This window comes from Nuphar pumila, chromosome 1, assembly GCF_984573655.1.
Source record: "Nuphar pumila chromosome 1, dmNupPumi1.hap1.1, whole genome shotgun sequence".
Taxonomy (NCBI): Eukaryota; Viridiplantae; Streptophyta; class Magnoliopsida; order Nymphaeales; family Nymphaeaceae; genus Nuphar; species Nuphar pumila.
Window position 1 is genome coordinate 147666716 of NC_143249.1, and position 19401 is coordinate 147686116.

At 37.9% G+C, this 19401-nt stretch overlaps 1 protein-coding gene across 2 annotated transcripts; it reads left to right on the forward strand.

The window, feature by feature from the left end:
- Positions 1-14515: 14515 nt before the first annotated feature.
- On the forward strand, positions 14516-16345 carry LOC149849208 (chaperone protein dnaJ 8, chloroplastic-like). 2 transcript variants are annotated; one of them, XM_089998976.1, is made up of 3 exons: positions 14516-14912; positions 15810-15878; positions 16044-16345. In XM_089998976.1, exons 1-3 carry the CDS (start codon positions 14724-14726, stop codon positions 16218-16220), a joined length of 435 nt encoding a protein of 144 aa, XP_089855102.1. In that variant the 5' UTR covers positions 14516-14723; the 3' UTR covers positions 16221-16345. The 2 variants fall into 2 exon arrangements, with proteins under 2 accessions (XP_089855102.1, XP_089855092.1); XM_089998966.1 differs by lacking the exon at positions 15810-15878.
- The last annotated feature ends 3056 nt before the right edge of the window (positions 16346-19401 follow it).

The window sequence follows — 19401 nt, forward strand, 5'->3', positions numbered from 1 at the left end:
AATTAAATTCCATCTATGAATTTTTGAACTCCCATATATTTAAATTATTTATTTTAAATATTCCTTAAGGGTAAATTCGAATTTCTCAGAAATAATTTCTGACAAATCCGAACTCTATAGGGTCGATGAGATCCTTGGGCATGCAGGGGTATTTTTCTTATATTTAGATTTTTTTTAAAATCCTACAAACCCTATAATACAATGCCTACCAAAATTTAAAAATTTTGATTTGCCATTCAATAAAAAAAAATGCAAAAAATCAAGAAAATTTCTCAAAAAATTATGGGTATTATAGAACCGATCAAATATTCAAGGTAGGAGAAAGGGTGTGGCTAAAATGCAAGCCTAGAGGACAGAAAACTCTCTTGGGCCAAGACTACCACATGCTCCTGCCCAAGTACTATGGACAATAATGAGTAAAAGAATAGGTGAGAAAACTGGCTTATCATTTGACACTATTGAAAGAGGTGTAGATCCATCTCGTCATACACATTTTCTGCCTTAAGTAGTTCTATGGTCAGCCGCCAACTGTAGTAGAAGCTCTCCATGATGAGGATCGAGGGCCCCAACCCACTAAAATTTTAAAGACCAAGAGACTCTGCAAGTACAATCGAATAATGCAAAAACATCTTATAGAGTGAGACGGTGGGGAAAGGACACTGCCATATGGAAGTGGGAGTTTGATTTGAAGAAGTTTCTAGAGTTTGGACATTGGAGACAAGTTACATTGTAGCGTAATGGATCTGTTATGGCCTAAGATATGAAAGGAGCTCTAGATCCAGTACTCAAGATCCAAACACCACCTACACTGTGTGGGACCCAAAAAAGTGACATGGTAGCTCAGGAGGCCTCCCTAATTTAGAAGAGGTTAATTAGCTAGAGTCAAATCCAGACAAAAAAGAAGGCTGAGACATGTCAGTGCCACGAAGCAAGCAAATAGCAGAAGGGGCCCCCACAAGTGGGGGTGTGAGATTGGAGAGTCCTAGAGGATGTCCCCTCTTCTAGAAGATGGTTTGGGTAAGTTTAATTAATAGTCCTTAATTGATTCAATTAATTAGGTTGAGTTTTTAATTGAATAGGAGTCTTATTAGGTGTGATTTTGACATTTCTTAATTAGATAAAGTATGATTTAATTAGGACTGAAGCCCCATCCCTCCTCTATATAAGGAAGCCTGGGTGGAGCTCAATTATTATTATTGAATTGATTGAAGTTTTCTAAATTCTCTCTCTCTAGCCATCCCCTATATATATATATATATATATATATATATATAATGTTCCTTTCTCTTTTCTTCTTATCTATTCTCTCTATTCTCTCTCTCCTCCCTCACGACTCCCTGGTCCTTCCTGGACCTCTCTGCATATCAAACCACCATAGGTTGGACGTCCAATCCTCATTGAAGCCCAAGCTTCACCCAATGCCCGAACCATGCATTTTGCTCTTTCGGTGAGCTGAGTAGCATCTCCGTATTGCATATCGTGTGTTTGTGCTCAAGAATGTGTGGGGCCTCATACTAGATTGCTACACACCTTCTAACTACCTATATCATCCCTCATTAGCTTTAGTATAGTTTTTGTTGTCTTCCTAGGTTTTGAAACCTAAACCCGCATCATGTCGGGTGCCCAAAATGCCTAAAACTGCTATACCAATAGACCTTGATTACCAGCAACTTCTGAGATTAGGTCATATCCTAGACTCTCACACACATCCCTAGGTGACCTTAAAATCCCTGGACCAAAGCATCTTAGTTCTGAACTAAAACTACACTTGAACCACTTACCCGATCTAAACTGCACCTACCCGATTTAACCGCTTAACCCTATTTTTCCTGTTTTACAAAATCCGCAACCACGGTTACTCTCAGACCGCTTTTCCACTGTGTCCAACAAAGTTCTGTACTCCCGATACGTGTACCACAAGTTCCACAATTAAAGAATCTTAGGTTCGATCCTCTTGAGTCCATCGAGCTCAAATTGAAGAACCTGTCCATTTTGAATTCGGACCTACCTTTTGGACCTTCTTCCAAACCATCAAATTAGGATATCACGAAGGTTCTAAGACATAAAGTTTTTTGGGTGACAAAAACTTGGCTTTCAGGTTGTTGGTCACCCAAAATAAAAAAAAATGGGGTTGGCCATTTTCGGCCCGCCACTGGCACCACAACAAAGCCGTGGATTAGCGACGACCACATTCCATCGCTAACAGGCTTAGCGACGGATTAACAACGACTAGGCGACGATATGCTTACGTCGCAATTTTTTTTACGCTAACTGGCGACGGAATAAATTCGTCGCCAGGTCTGTCGCTAATTGCGACGGAATAACGAGCGATATATAAAATCGCCAATCCGCCGGTACTAAACGGCGACCATGGCTTGGCGAGGGATTTACGTCCGTCGCTAAGCCGTCGCTAGATTTATATGCATAGCGATGGATGGTTCTGTCGCTAATTCGTCGCAAACACGAAAAAAAATAAAAAAAATTATTTGAAAATTAAATACCGAGAACGGTACAATTTATATTTCCTGTAAATAAAAAACAAACCACACAAAAAATCCATATAAAAGGGATCTACAACAATTAATCGTTTCACCTTAAAATTAACAAGTTCAATTAACTACAATTCAATAATTACATTTAAGAAACAAAAACAAAATAGAACTTCAACACATTTCTCTAATCATCGCCAAGATTTTGTGTTTCTTCTTCATCATTGCCTTTATATGTCCCTTCAGCTCCGCTACGCTGATTATCGCTAGCAACCTACACAAGAAAAGAACAGTCAGTATTGATAAACAAAATATAATGAAATAAATTACACACTATATGTGATTCTATCATGTGCTCATATGTGTTCTAAGGCAATAAAAAAACTTTATATGTGATTCTATCATGCTCATATGTGCTCTAAGGCAGGCAAAAAACTATATATGTGATTCGATCATGCTCATATGTGTGCTAAGGCAGTCAAAAAATTGAATATATGATTATAGCATGCTCACATGTGTTCTAAGGCAGACAGAAAAACTCTATATGTGATTCTATCATGCTCATATGTGCTCTAAGGCAGGCAAAGCAAAAAACTTTATATGTGAATATATCATGAATGATATATGTTCTAAGGCAGTAAAAAAATTCTATATGTGATTTTGGCATGCTCATATGTGTTCCCAGGCAGTCAAAAAACTGAATATGTGATTATAGCATGCTTATATGTGTTCTAAGGCAGATAAAAACACTTTATATATGATTCTATCATGCTCATATATGCTCTAAGGCAGGCAAAAAACTTTATATGTGATTAAAGCATGCTCATATGTGCTCTAAGGCAGGCAAAAAACTCTATATGTGATTCTATCATGCTCATATGTGCTCTAAGGCAGCCAAAAAAACTTTATATGTGATTCTATCATGCTTATATGTGCTCTAAGGCAGGCAAAAAACTTTATATGTGATTATAGCATGCTCATATGTGCTCTAAGGCAGACAAAAAACTCTATATGTGATTCTATCATGCTCATATGTGCTCTAAGGCAGGCAAAAAGTTGTATATATGATTCGATTATGCTCATATGTGTTCTAAGGCAGACAGACAAAAAATTGAATATGTGATGATACCTGAGAGAGACCTGCAATTGAAGATCCCCTGTTCAGCACAAGATTGTTGATCTCATCTCGGAGAAAGGGGGCGACGGTGTCATGGAAGTAGTCATTCATTGTATCCTTAATGATCTGGCGTACATCATCACCGGAAAGAATATGTTGCTGCTTGGAGCTTATGTCGACAGAAGAAGTCGGTGAGCTGTAACTGGAAGAAGCAATAACTGGTGAAGTGTTCAGATTACTCCCAAACCTGAACACGCGACCCTTTTTGGGTTCACCTGCTGCAGTCACCCATGCTGCAAGATCAAATGATGGATGCTGAGTAGCATCATTGCCATATCGCTCTACCATTTGTTGCTCATATGCCTCCTACAAAATAATGTTTAAAGTATGCATTAATAATTAATGATAACATTATGATAACTTGCATATTGCAATGATTATTAATAGAATAAATACATACTGTTGTCGTTCTCGCCTTCTCTGATACGAAGACTCCCATGGTCTTCCGTTTATGTGTTTCAACAAACACATCCTTATATGGTGCAGTGTCTCCTTTTTCTGCTTCTTGGGAAGTTAAAAGACAAAAGATTTAGTTCACAAGTTTGCAACAATACTTATAAAATTAATATGATATATTGATGAGTTACCATTTTCTTCAGGTGGCTCCCAAATGTCTTAGATTCACCTGTGTGTAGATGAGCTTCGGGAATTTTTGCTCGATTTTGTGCAGCCTTCGCAGAGCGATTTTGAAATACATCTTCCGCCCACTTATCGCACATTTCATCCCAATAATCTCTCCTGATAGTAATAGGGCCATGGTCTTTCCACTGTAGTGGATCATCTATTACGCCAGATGCTTTTTTGCTGCAGTCTTCATAGTGTGCAGCATGTCTGCAAATCGATTGACAGCCACCTTCTGCCACACCTTCCTTGCATCATTTTCTTCCACCGTAGTTGCGAAGCGATTCGAAGCCTATAAATATTTTCAGAAAGTTCGTAGACATTACTTAAATAAATTAAATATAAAACACATTAACTATGAGAAACAACTGTATACCATGAATGAGGACCACAATCTGTCTAACACCTCATTTGGGTACTCTTTCCATTGAGCCACCGGTCTTGGTAGATGTTGAAGAAGTGAATTTCTAATCTCCCGTACTACTTCTTGTGGCTCAAACCTCGTACTGCACATGAATTGGTACACAGTAAATATCAATATAAAATATTTATAAGATATGCAATAATTGAAAATGAAATACTTACGGTCGATTATCGATATACACTATTCTAATGAGTCTTCTTGTGGCAGACTGAGAAGACCTTGCTTCCTATGTTGGCTCATGACTTGTTTGATCAACTGGTGTAGGTGGGTCGTGTACAGGCGAAACATCATCTGTAAAAAAATATGTTAGACTTTCTCAGAATACGCATTTGAACTAATCAAGCATCCAATTAGTTAAATGATATACCTATCACAGGAGCCCGTGAAGATAAAGGCTGGGCCTAGCTACTACTGGATGAGCGACCACTGTAACCTCCACAAACCATATTCTAACAAATAACATATGTCATACAATACATTCAAGTCATTCATATCAAGTATTACAATACATTCAAGTCATTCGCATCAAGTATTACAATAATTCAAATCATTCGCATCAAGTATTGCAATATATTCAAATGATTCACATCAAGTATTACAATACATTCAAATCATTCATATCAGGTACTGCAATGCATTCAAGTCATTCACATCAAGCATTGCAATGCATTCAAATCATTCGCATCAAGTATTACAATGCATTCAAATAATTCAAATCATTTACATCAAGTATTGCAATAATTCAAATCATTCGTTGCATAAATTACAATACATTCAAATAATTCAAATCATTCACATCAAGTATTGCAATGCATTCGAATCATTCGTATCAAGTATTACAATATATTCAAATAATTCAAATCATTCACATCAAGTATTACAATGCATTCAAATAATTCGTATTAAGTATTACAATACATTCAAATAAAATTTTTAATCATTCACATCAAGTATTGCAATACAACTCATTCATTCGCATCAAGTATTACAATACATTCAAATAATTCAAATCATTCACATCAAGTATTGCAATGCATTTAAATAGAGGTTTGTATTACAAGATTTTGCTCAGTAGCTTAAGAATTCTTCCTCGTTACTTGTTTGACTTTCTTCTTCTTCTTCTTCATTGTTTGCCCATCCACTTGGTACATCATTTGAATCACATTTCTCTATGAATGTTTCATCGGCCAATGGAGATATGACATGCATATCATGCGCAACAACGTGACCATAAGCGAAGTCATAGACATCATCTGATTGATAGTAATCGCTGTCTTCAGCTAACTCATCTTCCTGTAACTGATCATACTCAGGGTATAGTTTGGACTTCACCTTGCAAACTGCCACCATTCATTTCTATCTGACTTTTTTATACTCGGATAGGAAGTATAATAAACTTGTTGAGCTTGCGAGGCTAATATGAATGGTTCATATGTTCCAAACTTGGATTTATGATTCACCTTCACAATGCCTGAAGCTTTGTAGAGTCTTGTTGCAGTTGGATCAAACCAATGACACTTGAATAAAGTTATCCTGTTATTTATGCCTAAGTAAGTCAACTTCATTATTTCCTCTATAACACCATAGTAATCATGTTCATTTTTACAGTAGCTGCTACCCTTGACACACACGCCACTATTCATCGTTGATTTGTTTATACCGTAGTCTTTTGTATGAAATCGATAACTATTTACGATGTACCCGTTGTAGCATTGCACAACTTTGGTCGGACCATTTTCTAAATCACATATTCCTTGATCTTTAACATCACCATGGCGGACCTACGCACAGACATAAACAATGATTGTGATCACGATCAATTAAGTAACTTAGTGTTGTTTATAAGTACAAAATTTATGTTAGCTTTTTTACCAACTGTTTCAACCACTCCACAAACTTAGTTTCACATTCTTTTTGTACTTCTGCATCAGTGAGATGTGAAACTTCTCTTTGCAACTCCAGATCAAATCGTTTGCAAATCACAAATACTTATATTACCGAGCTATGTATCCACATATAAAACATAAAATGATTTATAATTGTGTTGCGTCTACATATACTTACTCGATGTATGGGTCGATCGCTGAGCAATTAAAAAGAATATAGATGTGTGCTGCGTCTTGCTCTCGATCTGTCAAGAGCCGTGATCGGCAACTACCAAATGCATGCCCAAGTGGTTGAAATATCGACAGCTTGTCAGCTACAGTTACTTGTTCTTCATCATCATTACGGGGCGGGCATGTGTAACGTATTGGAATATGAGGTTTGAAGTACATAGATGAGAAATTTGAAATCTCTTCTAAAGTGTATGCTTCACAAACAGAGCCTTCTACTCTTTCTTTATTACGAACCTTTTTTTTTGAGGTCGAACATGCATCTGGCAAAAATATACATTTCAAATTTTAAATATCTGTCATTAAAGAGACAAATATAAAAAAACATATACCTTTCAAATGGGTACATCCATCGATATTGCACAGGGCCACCAACCCTTAGTTCATATGGCAGATGTATGATCAAATGTTCCATAACATCAAAAAATGATGGCGGAAATATCTTTTCTAGCAGACAAACTGTGGTGATGACAGAGTCCTGAAGATTCTTTACATCTGATACTACGACCTCCGATGCGCACAATGTTATGAAAAATCCCCTCAACTCAGACAATACTCCCCATATAAGTTTGTCTAACATATCATGGAATGCTAGGGGTATCAATCATTGTATAAAGATATAACAATCATGGCTCTTCAACCCATATAACTGTCCATCGTCAATCTTCACAACCCGAGCAATGTTAGAGACATTCATATGAAAATCTCAATTGTCTCAACCATTGACATACATGTTTTATTTGATCAGGTCCGAGCACATACTTTGCCTTTGGTTTCAGTACTTTGCCATTATACTCTTTGAGTTCCAATTTTGGTCTTTTATATATTAATTTTAAATACATACGGGCCTTCGGATTATCCTTCATTATTCCTTTAACATTCATTACTGTATTGAACACATTATCAAACACATTTTTCTCCATATGCATCATATCCAAATTATGTCGTATCAATAGGGTCGGCCAATACGGTAGTTCCCAAAAAATAGATTTCTTCATCCAATTGTGATCCTTCCCAAATCCACGAAAGGGTGTAGGACTGCGGGCATCTGTTAATACATCTAGAAAGTATCGCAATCTTCTTAGAATCTCTATGCCAGACAATCTTGAGGATTGACCTTCCATTTCAGTTATGTCTGCTTTAAACACATTCTTTTGTCGTCGGAACGGATGGTTGCTGGGTAGAAATCGACAATGGCACTCAAACCAGCAAGGCTTCTTTCCATGCTTCAATCTAAAAGCTTTGGAATCCTCCATGCAGTACGAACATGCCAACCTCCTATGTGTGCTCCAACCAGATAGCATATCATATGCAGGAAAGTCACTGATTGTCCATAGAACAACGACCTTCATGTTGAAATTTTGTTTTTGGTGGGCATCATACGTGGTAACACCGTCATCCCACAGTACTTTTAGTTCATCAATCAATGGCCTTAAATATACATCAAGATTTTGGCCAGGTGAGGTCGGACCAGGGATCAACAGAGACAAGAAAAGATTTGGGCATTTCATACACAAGCTTGGTGGAAGGTTGTATGGAGTTACAAATACTGGCCAGCATGAGTATGGAGTTGATCTACCCCCAAATGAATTAAATCCATCTGTACGTAGACCGAGTCTAACATTTCGCACTTTCATTGCGAAGTTCTGATGAGTACGATCAAAGTGCTTCCAAGCTTCAGCGTCAACAGGATGTGTGATCTTGTTTTCATCGTGTCGAACTTTATTTGCATGCCATCTCATGTGTTTAGCTGTCTTTGAAGACATATACAATCACTGCAATCTAAGAGTGGTAGGAAAGTAACAGAGCGACTTGTATGAAACTTTTTTTTATCTCATGCTACCATTGCCTCTTGTCTTTGGCTTGAACCGAGGATGCCTACATGACGGGCATGATATGTTGTTTTTCTGCTCCTTGAAATACAACATGCAGTGATTTGGACAAGCATCAATCTTTTTGTAACCCATACCTAGAGCATTGACCATAACTTTTGCACGATAGAAATTTTATGGCAATTTCTCATCTTTGGGCAACATATTCTTCACAATCATGCACAAACGGTCAAAACATGATTGACTCAAATTATACTCGGACTTCAAATTCATTAGTTGAAGAACTGCAGACAAGATAGTGTGACTCTCGCAATCGTTCCAAAGTGGCTCATCAGCATCTCTAAGTAAATCATAAAATCTACTAGCTGCATCGTTTTGTGATTCTTCATCTATGATAGTTCTTACATCACTAAAACTCATAGCAGAACCCAGTTTTATTCCTACAGCATCAAATATCAAATCCGTATATGGATTATCGTGCACCACATTCACCCGTGCATCAAAATCGTTTCTAAATTCTTCTCCATGAAACATCAAGTTCTGATAATCACTCACAAAACCCTTCCTGTATAGGTGATGTCTAACGCTATGAGGTTCTACAAATCGATTATTTTTACAAATCTTGCAGGAACACCTAATCTGACTTGTGAGATCCACTGTACTGACACTTGCCATTGCAAATGCTATAAAACTGTCAACACCATTCATATATTCATGTGATAACTCATTGTCTACTATCCTACGGTACATCCATTCACGGTTTGCAGTCATTTTCTTATGATGTTACGAATAATAGCCTAACAAATTAAAAGAGAACAATCAGAATGCTACGATGAAGAAAATATCAAATTTATCATGCAATATATGATGTCATGCAATAACAAGAATTTTGATGCATGCATTGATAACTTAATATTTTCATGTGCAAACTATTAATGACACGATACAATCATTTGAAACATGCATTCATTATACAATTTCACATGAAAGTCATAATCAAATTGAAAGTAACTACATGCAAGCACGGATACAATTACATCAAACATTATAATACATCGTAATCATTCATATCAAACAAATGACAAACATGTACCTGCAGCAAACACACTTCAATATCTCACTAACTACTACCATGCTTAGCATGGACTCCGTACTCAAAAAATAAGAACACTTCAATATTCATACATTAAAATCATGCTCAGCATGATCTCCAAACTCCAACAAAGCAACCCTAAATATCAACAACTAAGTGAGTGTGTGAACAATAAAGTGTTATATCTAATAAATTAAATAACATGTGATACGCTTGCATCACTTACTTACCACGGGTATTTACCCGATTTGCATTGTTTTTGTTACTTACTTACCGCAGGTGGCTGAGCACGAGCCGGTTTCGTTGAAAAATCTGCACAAAAAAACACAATTTTAAAATGAAGTCACCACAAGAAAAAAAAGGTTGTTCCGGCAAGAGGTCGACTCCCCTGCTGTTCCGACAGGGGGTTGAACCCCTTACGGAACATAGGGGGTTAACCCCCTTACGGAACATAGGGGGTTAACTGACCCCCTGTTCGGGCAAGGGGTCGACCCCCAGCCTTTCCGCCAGTGAGTCGACCCCCTGCCGGAATAGCAGGGGGTCGCCCCCCTGCTTGATCAGGCAGAGGGTCGACCCCCTGCCTGTTCCGGCAGGGGGTCGACCCCCTGCCTGTTCCGGCAGGGGGTTCAACCCATGCCAGAAAGGCAGGGGGTCGACCCCCTGCCGGAACAGGCAGGGGTTAAACCCCCTGCCAGAACAACAAGGGGTTAACCCCCGTGTTTTCTGGCAGGGGGGGGGTGCCTTCCTTTACCTGTCTCCGGGGGTTGGGACCGACGAACGGCGGGAGTGGGACCGGCGAACGGCGGGAGCGGCGAACAGCGGGAGCGGCGAACAGCGGGAGCGGCGAACAGCGGGAGAAGCGAAAGAAGAAAATGAAAAGTTGTCTGGGATTAGGGTTATTCGAAAATTAGCGACGGATTAATTCCGTCGCTAAGCCAACGTAAATCAAGTTTACGAAACGAGCGACAGACTATATTCCGTCGCCACGTCCGTCGCTAAGTAGCGACAGACTAGATTCGGTCGCCAACTTCGTCGACAAATGGTGCGACCGTAACGACAAAACATTACGTCGCAAAATTTGTCGCTAAGTAGCGACGGACTGGGTGACGGACTATATTCCGTCGCTATTTTCGTAAACTTCATTAATTATAGCGACGGATGTTTGTCGCTCGTTAATCCGTCGCTAACTAGCGACGGAAAGATTTTGTCGCTAATGTTCGTCGCTAACAACGTATTTTCTTGTAGTGTGGCCAATAAATGGCATGGCCTCATTTTTTAGGAAAAAATAAAAAAAATAGAAAAATTGGCTAGCTAGCCACCAGTTGGGAAATTGTCAGCCTGGGTGATCCCAAGCAAGCCATTTCTTGATACGTGGTTGGCCAAAAATGGCTAGCTAGATCAAAAATAAAAAAAAAATATATAAAAAAAAGAATAGTTGGCCCACTGACCATTTTCAGTGAAAAACTAAAAAAATAGGTTTTCGGCCATTTTCCAGCTAATCACTTATGGCAATGGTTGGTTGGTACCGCCCTCACTAGGCTGTAGTAGTTCAGTCATTTCCCAACTGAAAGGAGAGAAAGGAGGATGTCTAGGCCTTGTACAAAATTGGGTTGAAAACCTATTCCAGGTTTGTTCAAAACCTTATTGGTGGCATCCAAACAGCAACCAACCTAGGTTTTCTGGCTAAAACCTAGTTTGAAATCCAAAACTAGGTTTTTCAAATGGTACCTAAGTTAATTGACCTACAAAGCCCTTGTAGGTAGGGATGCACACGAGCTTAGGCAGGCTTGGCTCCGATAAAAAATTAGATGTTCTAGACAAACTTGGCTAGAACCAATCATTTCTTTTATTTAAAAAAAATTGAACTGCAAATGAAAATAATGGGCTTTGAATAACCAACCTCCTCTGCAGAAGGCAAACACCTTACTGACTGATCAAGAATAATTGTTGTGTATAATTTTCAAACATAAAACACACATATACTATATTCTATGCATTATATAACTACACAATACGAACTTAATCGGGCTGATCGAGCTCAACCGAGCATGATTGCCTTATGAAGCTGACTCGTTTATGTGTACCGAGCTTGAGCTTGTGCTCAAACTCGGCTTGTTTATCTACTTGAACGAGTTTGAGCTGAGCTTGAATGAGTTGAGCTCGAGCTAGCTCGGCTGGTTGTGCATTCCTACTTGTATAGGCATGCTGATAAAAGCTAGTATGAAGAAGCCTAAAGTTTCACAATTATAAAACATGCTTCTTAGATAGCGCCACCTACAAGATTTTTAAAAGCTTCTTGTACATGAATTGCACTTGGTCAAGAGCCAGGATCAGGTGCCATCACATGGTACACTTTGGGTGTGCCTCTACACTTGGCTGCCCTCCACCTGCTTTTCAACCCCATAATTGATAGATAGACTATCAGCCAAAGATGGTGCATCCGCACACTTCAAAGTGTCTCATGTGATGGTGTGCCATGTGATGGCACCTGATCCTGGGTCTTTGGTCTGGTCGCACCCATTGGATGCAAATCAAATATCGTTCCCTAAGACAAATATTTGGCCCGAACCATACCGTACTAGACCCAACAAATTTTACATCCCTACAAAGGGGCCTAGCTGGCAACCATCCCAAGGATGTAGGTTAACATGAAGGTTGGTAAATCGGACTGCAGGTTGCCTAGATCTGATTCACTCTTATCTGTCCATCTTTTATCCCCCCATCTTCGTGATGGACGGTTCTAAAACTTCACTAGATCCATATACCCCAATTTAAAGCCCCCAAAATATGGATCTGAATAAAGTTGGGAAGCCATCCGAATCCCCCTGCTGTCAGCTGATCCAAGATCAAGTGGACTACGATCCTCCTCGTGGCATTGTCCCGTCATCAATGACTCAGCAGTTGCCACGCAGGTGTGTCTGTGTGGTGTACTAAAACCCAAAATGGATAAGGCCGTTTCCACATTGACGACAAAAAACTGCCACGCCATTGAGCCAGAGGATAAGCTTCGTTTGCTGCGTTTTGTTTTTTTCCGAAATTAGCGTTGGTCTAACATGCCCCTATCCTTTTCCACTAACGACTGCCGATATTCTTAATAATTTTTAATGACAACCTTGCCCTTAAGAGTTGACGGCGTTATTCCTTTACGGCATGGCCAACGTTGGTGAAGTGAAGCTGCAAGATGATTGAATACATGAGGGTTATTACTGACTTAAATCCAAATCTGAAATAGATCCAATGACGTAGATTCCCATGGATATTTAATTTTATATGGTATTGTCTAATTCGGTTAAAATGGGCTGAAAACATGTATTTTATATGCAAAAAGCTACAGAGGCTGGATTTTATATTGTTAAGACAAAATATTGGCTTGAATCCAAAACAGCCGAACCATAGATGTCTTGAACCACATTCAAAAAGTACATCCTAACTTATTTTAAGATCCGTATCAAAATAATATGTCAGATTTGGATTGGAGATCTGACCCAATCCAATCCATTTGAACACCTAAACAAATATCAACTTTTACTAACTAGCTAAAGTCGTCATAATACTTAAAAATAGCAGATATTTGTTACATAATTTTAAATATGTATCTTTAAATATAAAATACCTGAATAAAACCTGGTATCGTCAAATATCCGTAAAAAATCATTGCTCAAGCTGAACCCAATAGCATTCAGGTTTATCTGAACCCAACTAAAAAAAACTATTGAAATTTTTTTCACATATTAAAATAATTCAGATTCAGGTCAATTTAAACACCCAATACAAATCTAATCTGACCCTTTCTTTCGCTAAGCCAAGGGAAAACCCGATTCTCATTAGTTGTGATACTAAATGGCGTGAATCCAGTTGGCCCTAGTGCAGATTTCCATCACCTTGAGAGGTCCACGCATCTTGCAGCAACACTGCTGAGTTTCAGACTTGTATCAATGAACAAACACTTTTATTATGGGACTTGCAGTATCCTTTAATTTGAGCAGGGATGTCAATGAATCGGCTTTAACCCCGACTAAATTTGATTCAGTTTAGTTGCATTTTGTAAGCTGAAATCATATCCAATTATAATCAGATGTGGATATGGTTTAGATTTTTTGTTATTGAATCTAACAAATATTCAAATTTGACAGATATGAGAATCCATTCACATGTAAAATCGGATCCAGTATGAGCTTCAAATCCAAATCTATTTTAACCAACATCCTATTAGTAGTCGAATATGGTATTGCTACATCCACTCATAATCCGAACTGTCAAAACCTGTCCAAAAACATGTAGGGATACAAATAGGGATGGCAGTGGACCGGGGAAAAGCAGGGCCACGCCCCGTTTAGACCGGGGATGAAGGGCATCAAACGGAGTTAGAGGCGGGGATGAAGGTTAAAATTTATCCCCGTGTGGAGATAGACTTACGCTTTCCCCCACCCCGCCCTGCCCCATTCTCGTCCCAATCCCCACCCCACCCTCAATCCTTTTAAGGGATGACAATAGACCGAGAAAAAATAGAGCCCCGCCTTGCTTTGGCCCCGTTTGGACGGGGAATGAAGGACATGAAACGGGGATGGAGGCGAGGTTGGAGGTTAAAATCCATCCCCGTGCCGCAATGAAGGTTCGGATTTTAAGACGGGGCGGGGGTTGAGACCTTGTCCCCTCCCCTGACCCCGCCCCCGCCCCGGTCCATTGCCATCCTTAGACACAGATGTCATATCGAAAGGGTAAACATGACCACAGAGAAAAAAAAATGGTAGCCAAAAGCAAAGGGCAACCGGTTGCAGAGGAGTGCAATCTTCAAATACCATTAAAAAGGGGCCGTCGTCCCCTTGGCCTTGGGCGTGTCATATCCCATTGATTGAAGGGTCCCCTCTCTCCCTTTTCTGTAATCAGTCATAGAGATTTTGTAGGTGCCTCTCCAATTGCATCCGTTCTCATAATTTCTGGGATTATTGGTTTGGTTGGGTTTTTGATCGATCATGGCGGTGTCGATGGGCAAGGTGTCAGGTGGGAGCTATGTTCACGTGGGCTCCTTGAAGGAGAAGCCGAGGGCTCGTGTCGTGCGCACTTGTGTAGCTAGGCTGACAGAGCAGTACCGGACCCTCAGGATCCAGCCGGGTGCCTCTGAGAAGGATGTCAAGCGAGCCTTTAGACAGCTCGCTCTTCAGGTGCGTTGGTGGTGGTTTTGATCCCTGTGATTTTTTTTTTAGTTTTGGTTTTGATGGTTGTTTCGGTTCATTTCTGTGGTCTTTTCTTTCTTTTTGCGGAGCTAGAAATTTAAAAGTGCATTTTTCTGTTTAACTTTTAGGGATCCAGATATAGATATAGGGTGGAAGCATGATTCCTATAATTTGTTTTTGTTTGTAGAATATAATCATGCCGGTTTTTTTTTTTTGTGGTGGGGGTGTTGATAGCGGTACTCCTTTGGATTCTTTTCTTATTTTTTATTATTTTTGCTTTGAAAGAAGGATTGAAGAAGGGAGAATTCAAACAAGGAGATTGATTTCTATCTTTTTCTAATTTAAGACCTTGCTTTTCTTGTTCAGAAGGGACGTGACATGTTTTTGAATTTTGGTTTTGTGTGTGCTTTGTGTAAAATTTGTGCAAAGTGTTCAAATTTTGTGGGTTTTTCATGTTGATGGTGGTGTTGGTTTTTTTCTTTTTCCCTTTTTTTTTTTTGCCTTTCGTTGTTTTGATTTTATTAAAGGTTTGACATTAGTTGTGGACTATATGTTTGAAAGCACTGCCCAGAAACAGAGATCTTGTGTTCCTTTAAACTTTTCCGGGTTTTCCAGTTGAAGGACTTTACACATTTGGGTCTGTGATTTCTGAAAACAATATCCCGTTTTTGTGAGATTTTTCATGATTAGTCATTGGCAGATGATGCTGTTGGTGGGGGATATGTGGCAGAGATATATAGTCCTGTTTTTGCAGTTTTATTTCCAATAGGTCTTAAATTTTGGCTTGTTTTTGGGTGCCAAACTTAATTACATTTAATTTTTGTGGTGTTTCTAATTCTAAGCAGGATGCTGTTGATGATGATCTTTGATCTTTTTCTTTTGCAGTATCATCCTGATGTTTGTAAAGGACATGATTTTGAAGTCCAATTTCATAGGATTAATGAAGCCTATGATGTAAGTCAATTGAAGAACTTCTGTCCTTTTTTTAGAGCTACGGTGTGTGTTCAAACTGTCTAAATCATCTACTAGGCCGTGATGTGAAATTACGATGGTCTTGTTTGTGAGATTAAATAGAGGGGATTATGTCTAATCCTGACTTTGTTTTTTGCCTACATGTAGATTGTGATGAGCAGTTTGAGGGAAGAAGAAACAAATGAGAGGAGTTGTGAGTATGTGTCTGATGATGATCAGATGAGGGGGATGTACGATTCAAGTTGGGACATGTGGGAAGAATGGATGGGATGGGAAGGTGCAGGCATTCGAGATTATTCCTCTCATATCAATCCATACATATGATTTTTTTGTATTTCACATTCATACAATATTGTACCGTGCACTACATGTGCTTGTGCATAAAATAGTGTTCCCCAAATGTTTACAACTGTAATAGCTCTTCAACAAATTTCAGGTGTTGGAAATAACAGTCTCTCTCTCTCAGTATTCTCTTTGTCGGTTATGTAAACTATTGAGTTTACTTTTACATTCACTTTTGGAAGAGAGAAACTCTCATAGGAAAAGAAAATTTTGCCTATAAGAGTTTTTGATATGTGAAGTTTTTGAAAAGAAAGTTTTGCTTTTTTTGTGTGGCATGAGAAAAACAGAGGGAGAGGAGAAGGGTGGTGGTGAGATGAATGATAGTGGTGATGGTGAGATAGGTGATGGGGAGTGAAAAAATAAATTTTTTCTTGGGAGGAAACATTTCTCACTCATGGAGAAATATTTTTTATAAAAAAACTGCACTTTTTATAAAAACTCTTTTAGCCAAAATGTCAAGTTTGAAACGAAAAAAAAATCTGTACAGATTTTTCATTTTGCATTACTTTCCCTAGCTTCCAAAAGATGCCTATATAATTGCTAATGATACCCTACACTAGATGCTAATTAAATAGATATTTTAATATAAAATAACGTGGCTGTCTCAAAAGTTTCGTAGTATTGAAGGAATTTAATAAGCATATCCTTTTTTTTAAAGACAAGCTGGGGTTAATCCGACTCCACCGGTTACTACTTGTGATTTGAACCTGCAACGTCTCAGTAAAGGAAGACGTCCACTGATAGCTCCTACCAACTAAGCCGAGCCCAAGTTGGTTAATAAGCGTATTCTTTGACATTACGTTTCTTTCTGTCTGTATCAAATACCCTTGTGTGTTTGGACGGGTTAGGTGTAAATAACAATAACTGAGTTGTGGGGTTGGTATCATGAAACATGAACCAATGGGCTTTTAACAGCTCGAGATGCCTTTCAAAGAGGCAATGATGGTCACAAATAGCTTTCAAAGTCCGACATTAATTTATGGTCCCACCATGTCACTGCTGCTTATTTTAAAGGTACTTACCTGGTACTCGATAACACTATCATTGTCTCGGGCTGATCTTTTAGAATGAGGCATATGTAGTATGAAGTTTTATCGAATGAAAAATGCATTGAGTGTAAGAACGCACTATATCATCGTTAGTGCATTGCTATGTGACAACATAGATGTGAAGCGATGTTCGGTTAAGCAGTGTCAGCGGATAAGAGGATGTTGCCTTTAGAGATTTGGTTAAGGACTTCTCAGCTTGCAAAAATATTTTATGCATGGCGGTTGGATGTACGAGTGTGCATGTGAGTTAAGGCTATTTCTCCAAGGATAACATTAGGTGATTCCAACCGAGTATGGTGACTCGGAGCTAGGCGGGTGAATGTCTAGGTACCCGCGAATGAGTCTGGGCGGTGCTCTTCGCTATAGTATTCAATTATCAACTGGTCTTTGAACTGAGAACCGCGATATAAAACCCATCATTTTCTTGATAATTAAAATGACTATATGACGATATTGATGTGATTATGACTATATTTGGGCAATCTAGATTGTCTTGATTTTCTTAAAAATTTTGAATTGGTGATATTCTTGATTTCTTTAAATTTTGGATTTTTTTTATTTTCTTGATTATAATTAATTATAAATATTCATCTTACATTATGAAGAATATTGTAAGAACAATTAAAAAAACTAAAATATATGGACTAAACAAGAAAATGAATTATTTGTATATTTTTAGATTATAAATTTTAGATTTAGATCTAGTCTCATTGGAGTAGACCCATAGCGTAGGATGCTCTTAAAAACATCATTATTGTTTCAAAAAAAAATTTGGCCAATCAGTGGCTCATATATTAAATCAGAGTTGACATTGAGGTTTCGCATTTTTAGGGCATCAAAATCGACTATCTACATGCCCAAATTGGGGTTGATTTGAGCATTTTATCATCGACCGAAATTCATGCCTAATTATAAGTCAAAATTAATAATTTTCAATATCGATTAAATTTTCTTATTAGTCTGTATGCTTACGATTAAATCTAAGACCACCACAATGATCTACGTTTCGAGAGCTATCAAATTGACTTTTTAAACGTCAAATTTTGATGAGTCTTTAGGTCTGTAGGCCTCCCAAAAGGTTATCATGTCACTAGAGCCCAGACCAAGATAAAAAGTTCTTACTTTTTTTTTAGCTTAAGTAATTTTAAAATTTAATTAATTAGGTCTTATAATTTATTTTTTTATTTTTTTATTTTTTTATTAGTAAATATTAACTTCTTTTATTAGAGATGAGACTCTTGTCTAAGCACATTTATAAATAGAGGCTCTTATAAGAAGGATTAACAAGGTTAATTATCTCTCTTTCTTTTTCTCTTCTTTTTTTCTTTTTATTTTGAGTTTTCTCTCTCCTCCAAAATATGTAGGAGCCTTAGAGAACCCTTGTGTAGCCATTAAACCTACACTTAGTCGTTGGGTGGTGGTGGAATAGGAGTCGGATCAGCCATTTCAGTGTTCTAACTATGAAAATTGATCGTAGATAGGTAAAATTTACGTAGCTGATGTTTTTACACACTTAAAGCATGCATGATTTGATTATTTTATTTTCAATAGCATATGATCATGTTCTTGATTTGTTTTACACGTTTTCTTAGTTGGAGAAATCATTTCTTTGGTTCAAAAAAGGTAAATCATGATTTTTCCCTAAAAATGATTTTGAGAAAAAGGCATAATTAAGGTTTCATTGTATTTACATATTAGATTCAATCATAATGTGTTTTCTAGTTTATTCATGGATTAACTCATATTACGTCAGATCAAATAAGAAATAATCATACTTTAAAGGTTTTATAATCCTAAAAAGAAAGGGCTTTTACAAAATCATTTTCTAAGAAAATTAAAACTATGATGTCTGATAAATTTTTTTAACCTATTTCGAAAAAAACTCGATAACTCTATGAATATTAGTTCAAAAAATCTAAATAAAAAGACTACAATCATCCACATATCTTGATCTTAAATTTAGAATCTGGTTTCACTCATTTTGGATCTGTATAGATGCAGATATACCTATTTTAACAGAGCTCTAATTTCTAGCTCTGTTTACAGGATGGTTTTGACTCATCTATGATAAACATTATAAACACCTACGAAAAACAACTTTAAATATTTTATAA

Excerpts from the sequence above, each read along its gene's own strand:
- LOC149849208 (XM_089998976.1), top strand. The coding sequence starts at position 14,724 with ATGGCGGTGTCGATGGGCAAGGTGTCAGGTGGGAGCTATGTTCACGTG. Across the intron at positions 14,913-15,809 it reads TTAGACAGCTCGCTCTTCAG|TATCATCCTGATGTTTGTAA; the intron begins GTGCGTTGGTGG and ends TTTCTTTTGCAG. Across the intron at positions 15,879-16,043 it reads GGATTAATGAAGCCTATGAT|ATTGTGATGAGCAGTTTGAG; the intron begins GTAAGTCAATTG and ends GCCTACATGTAG.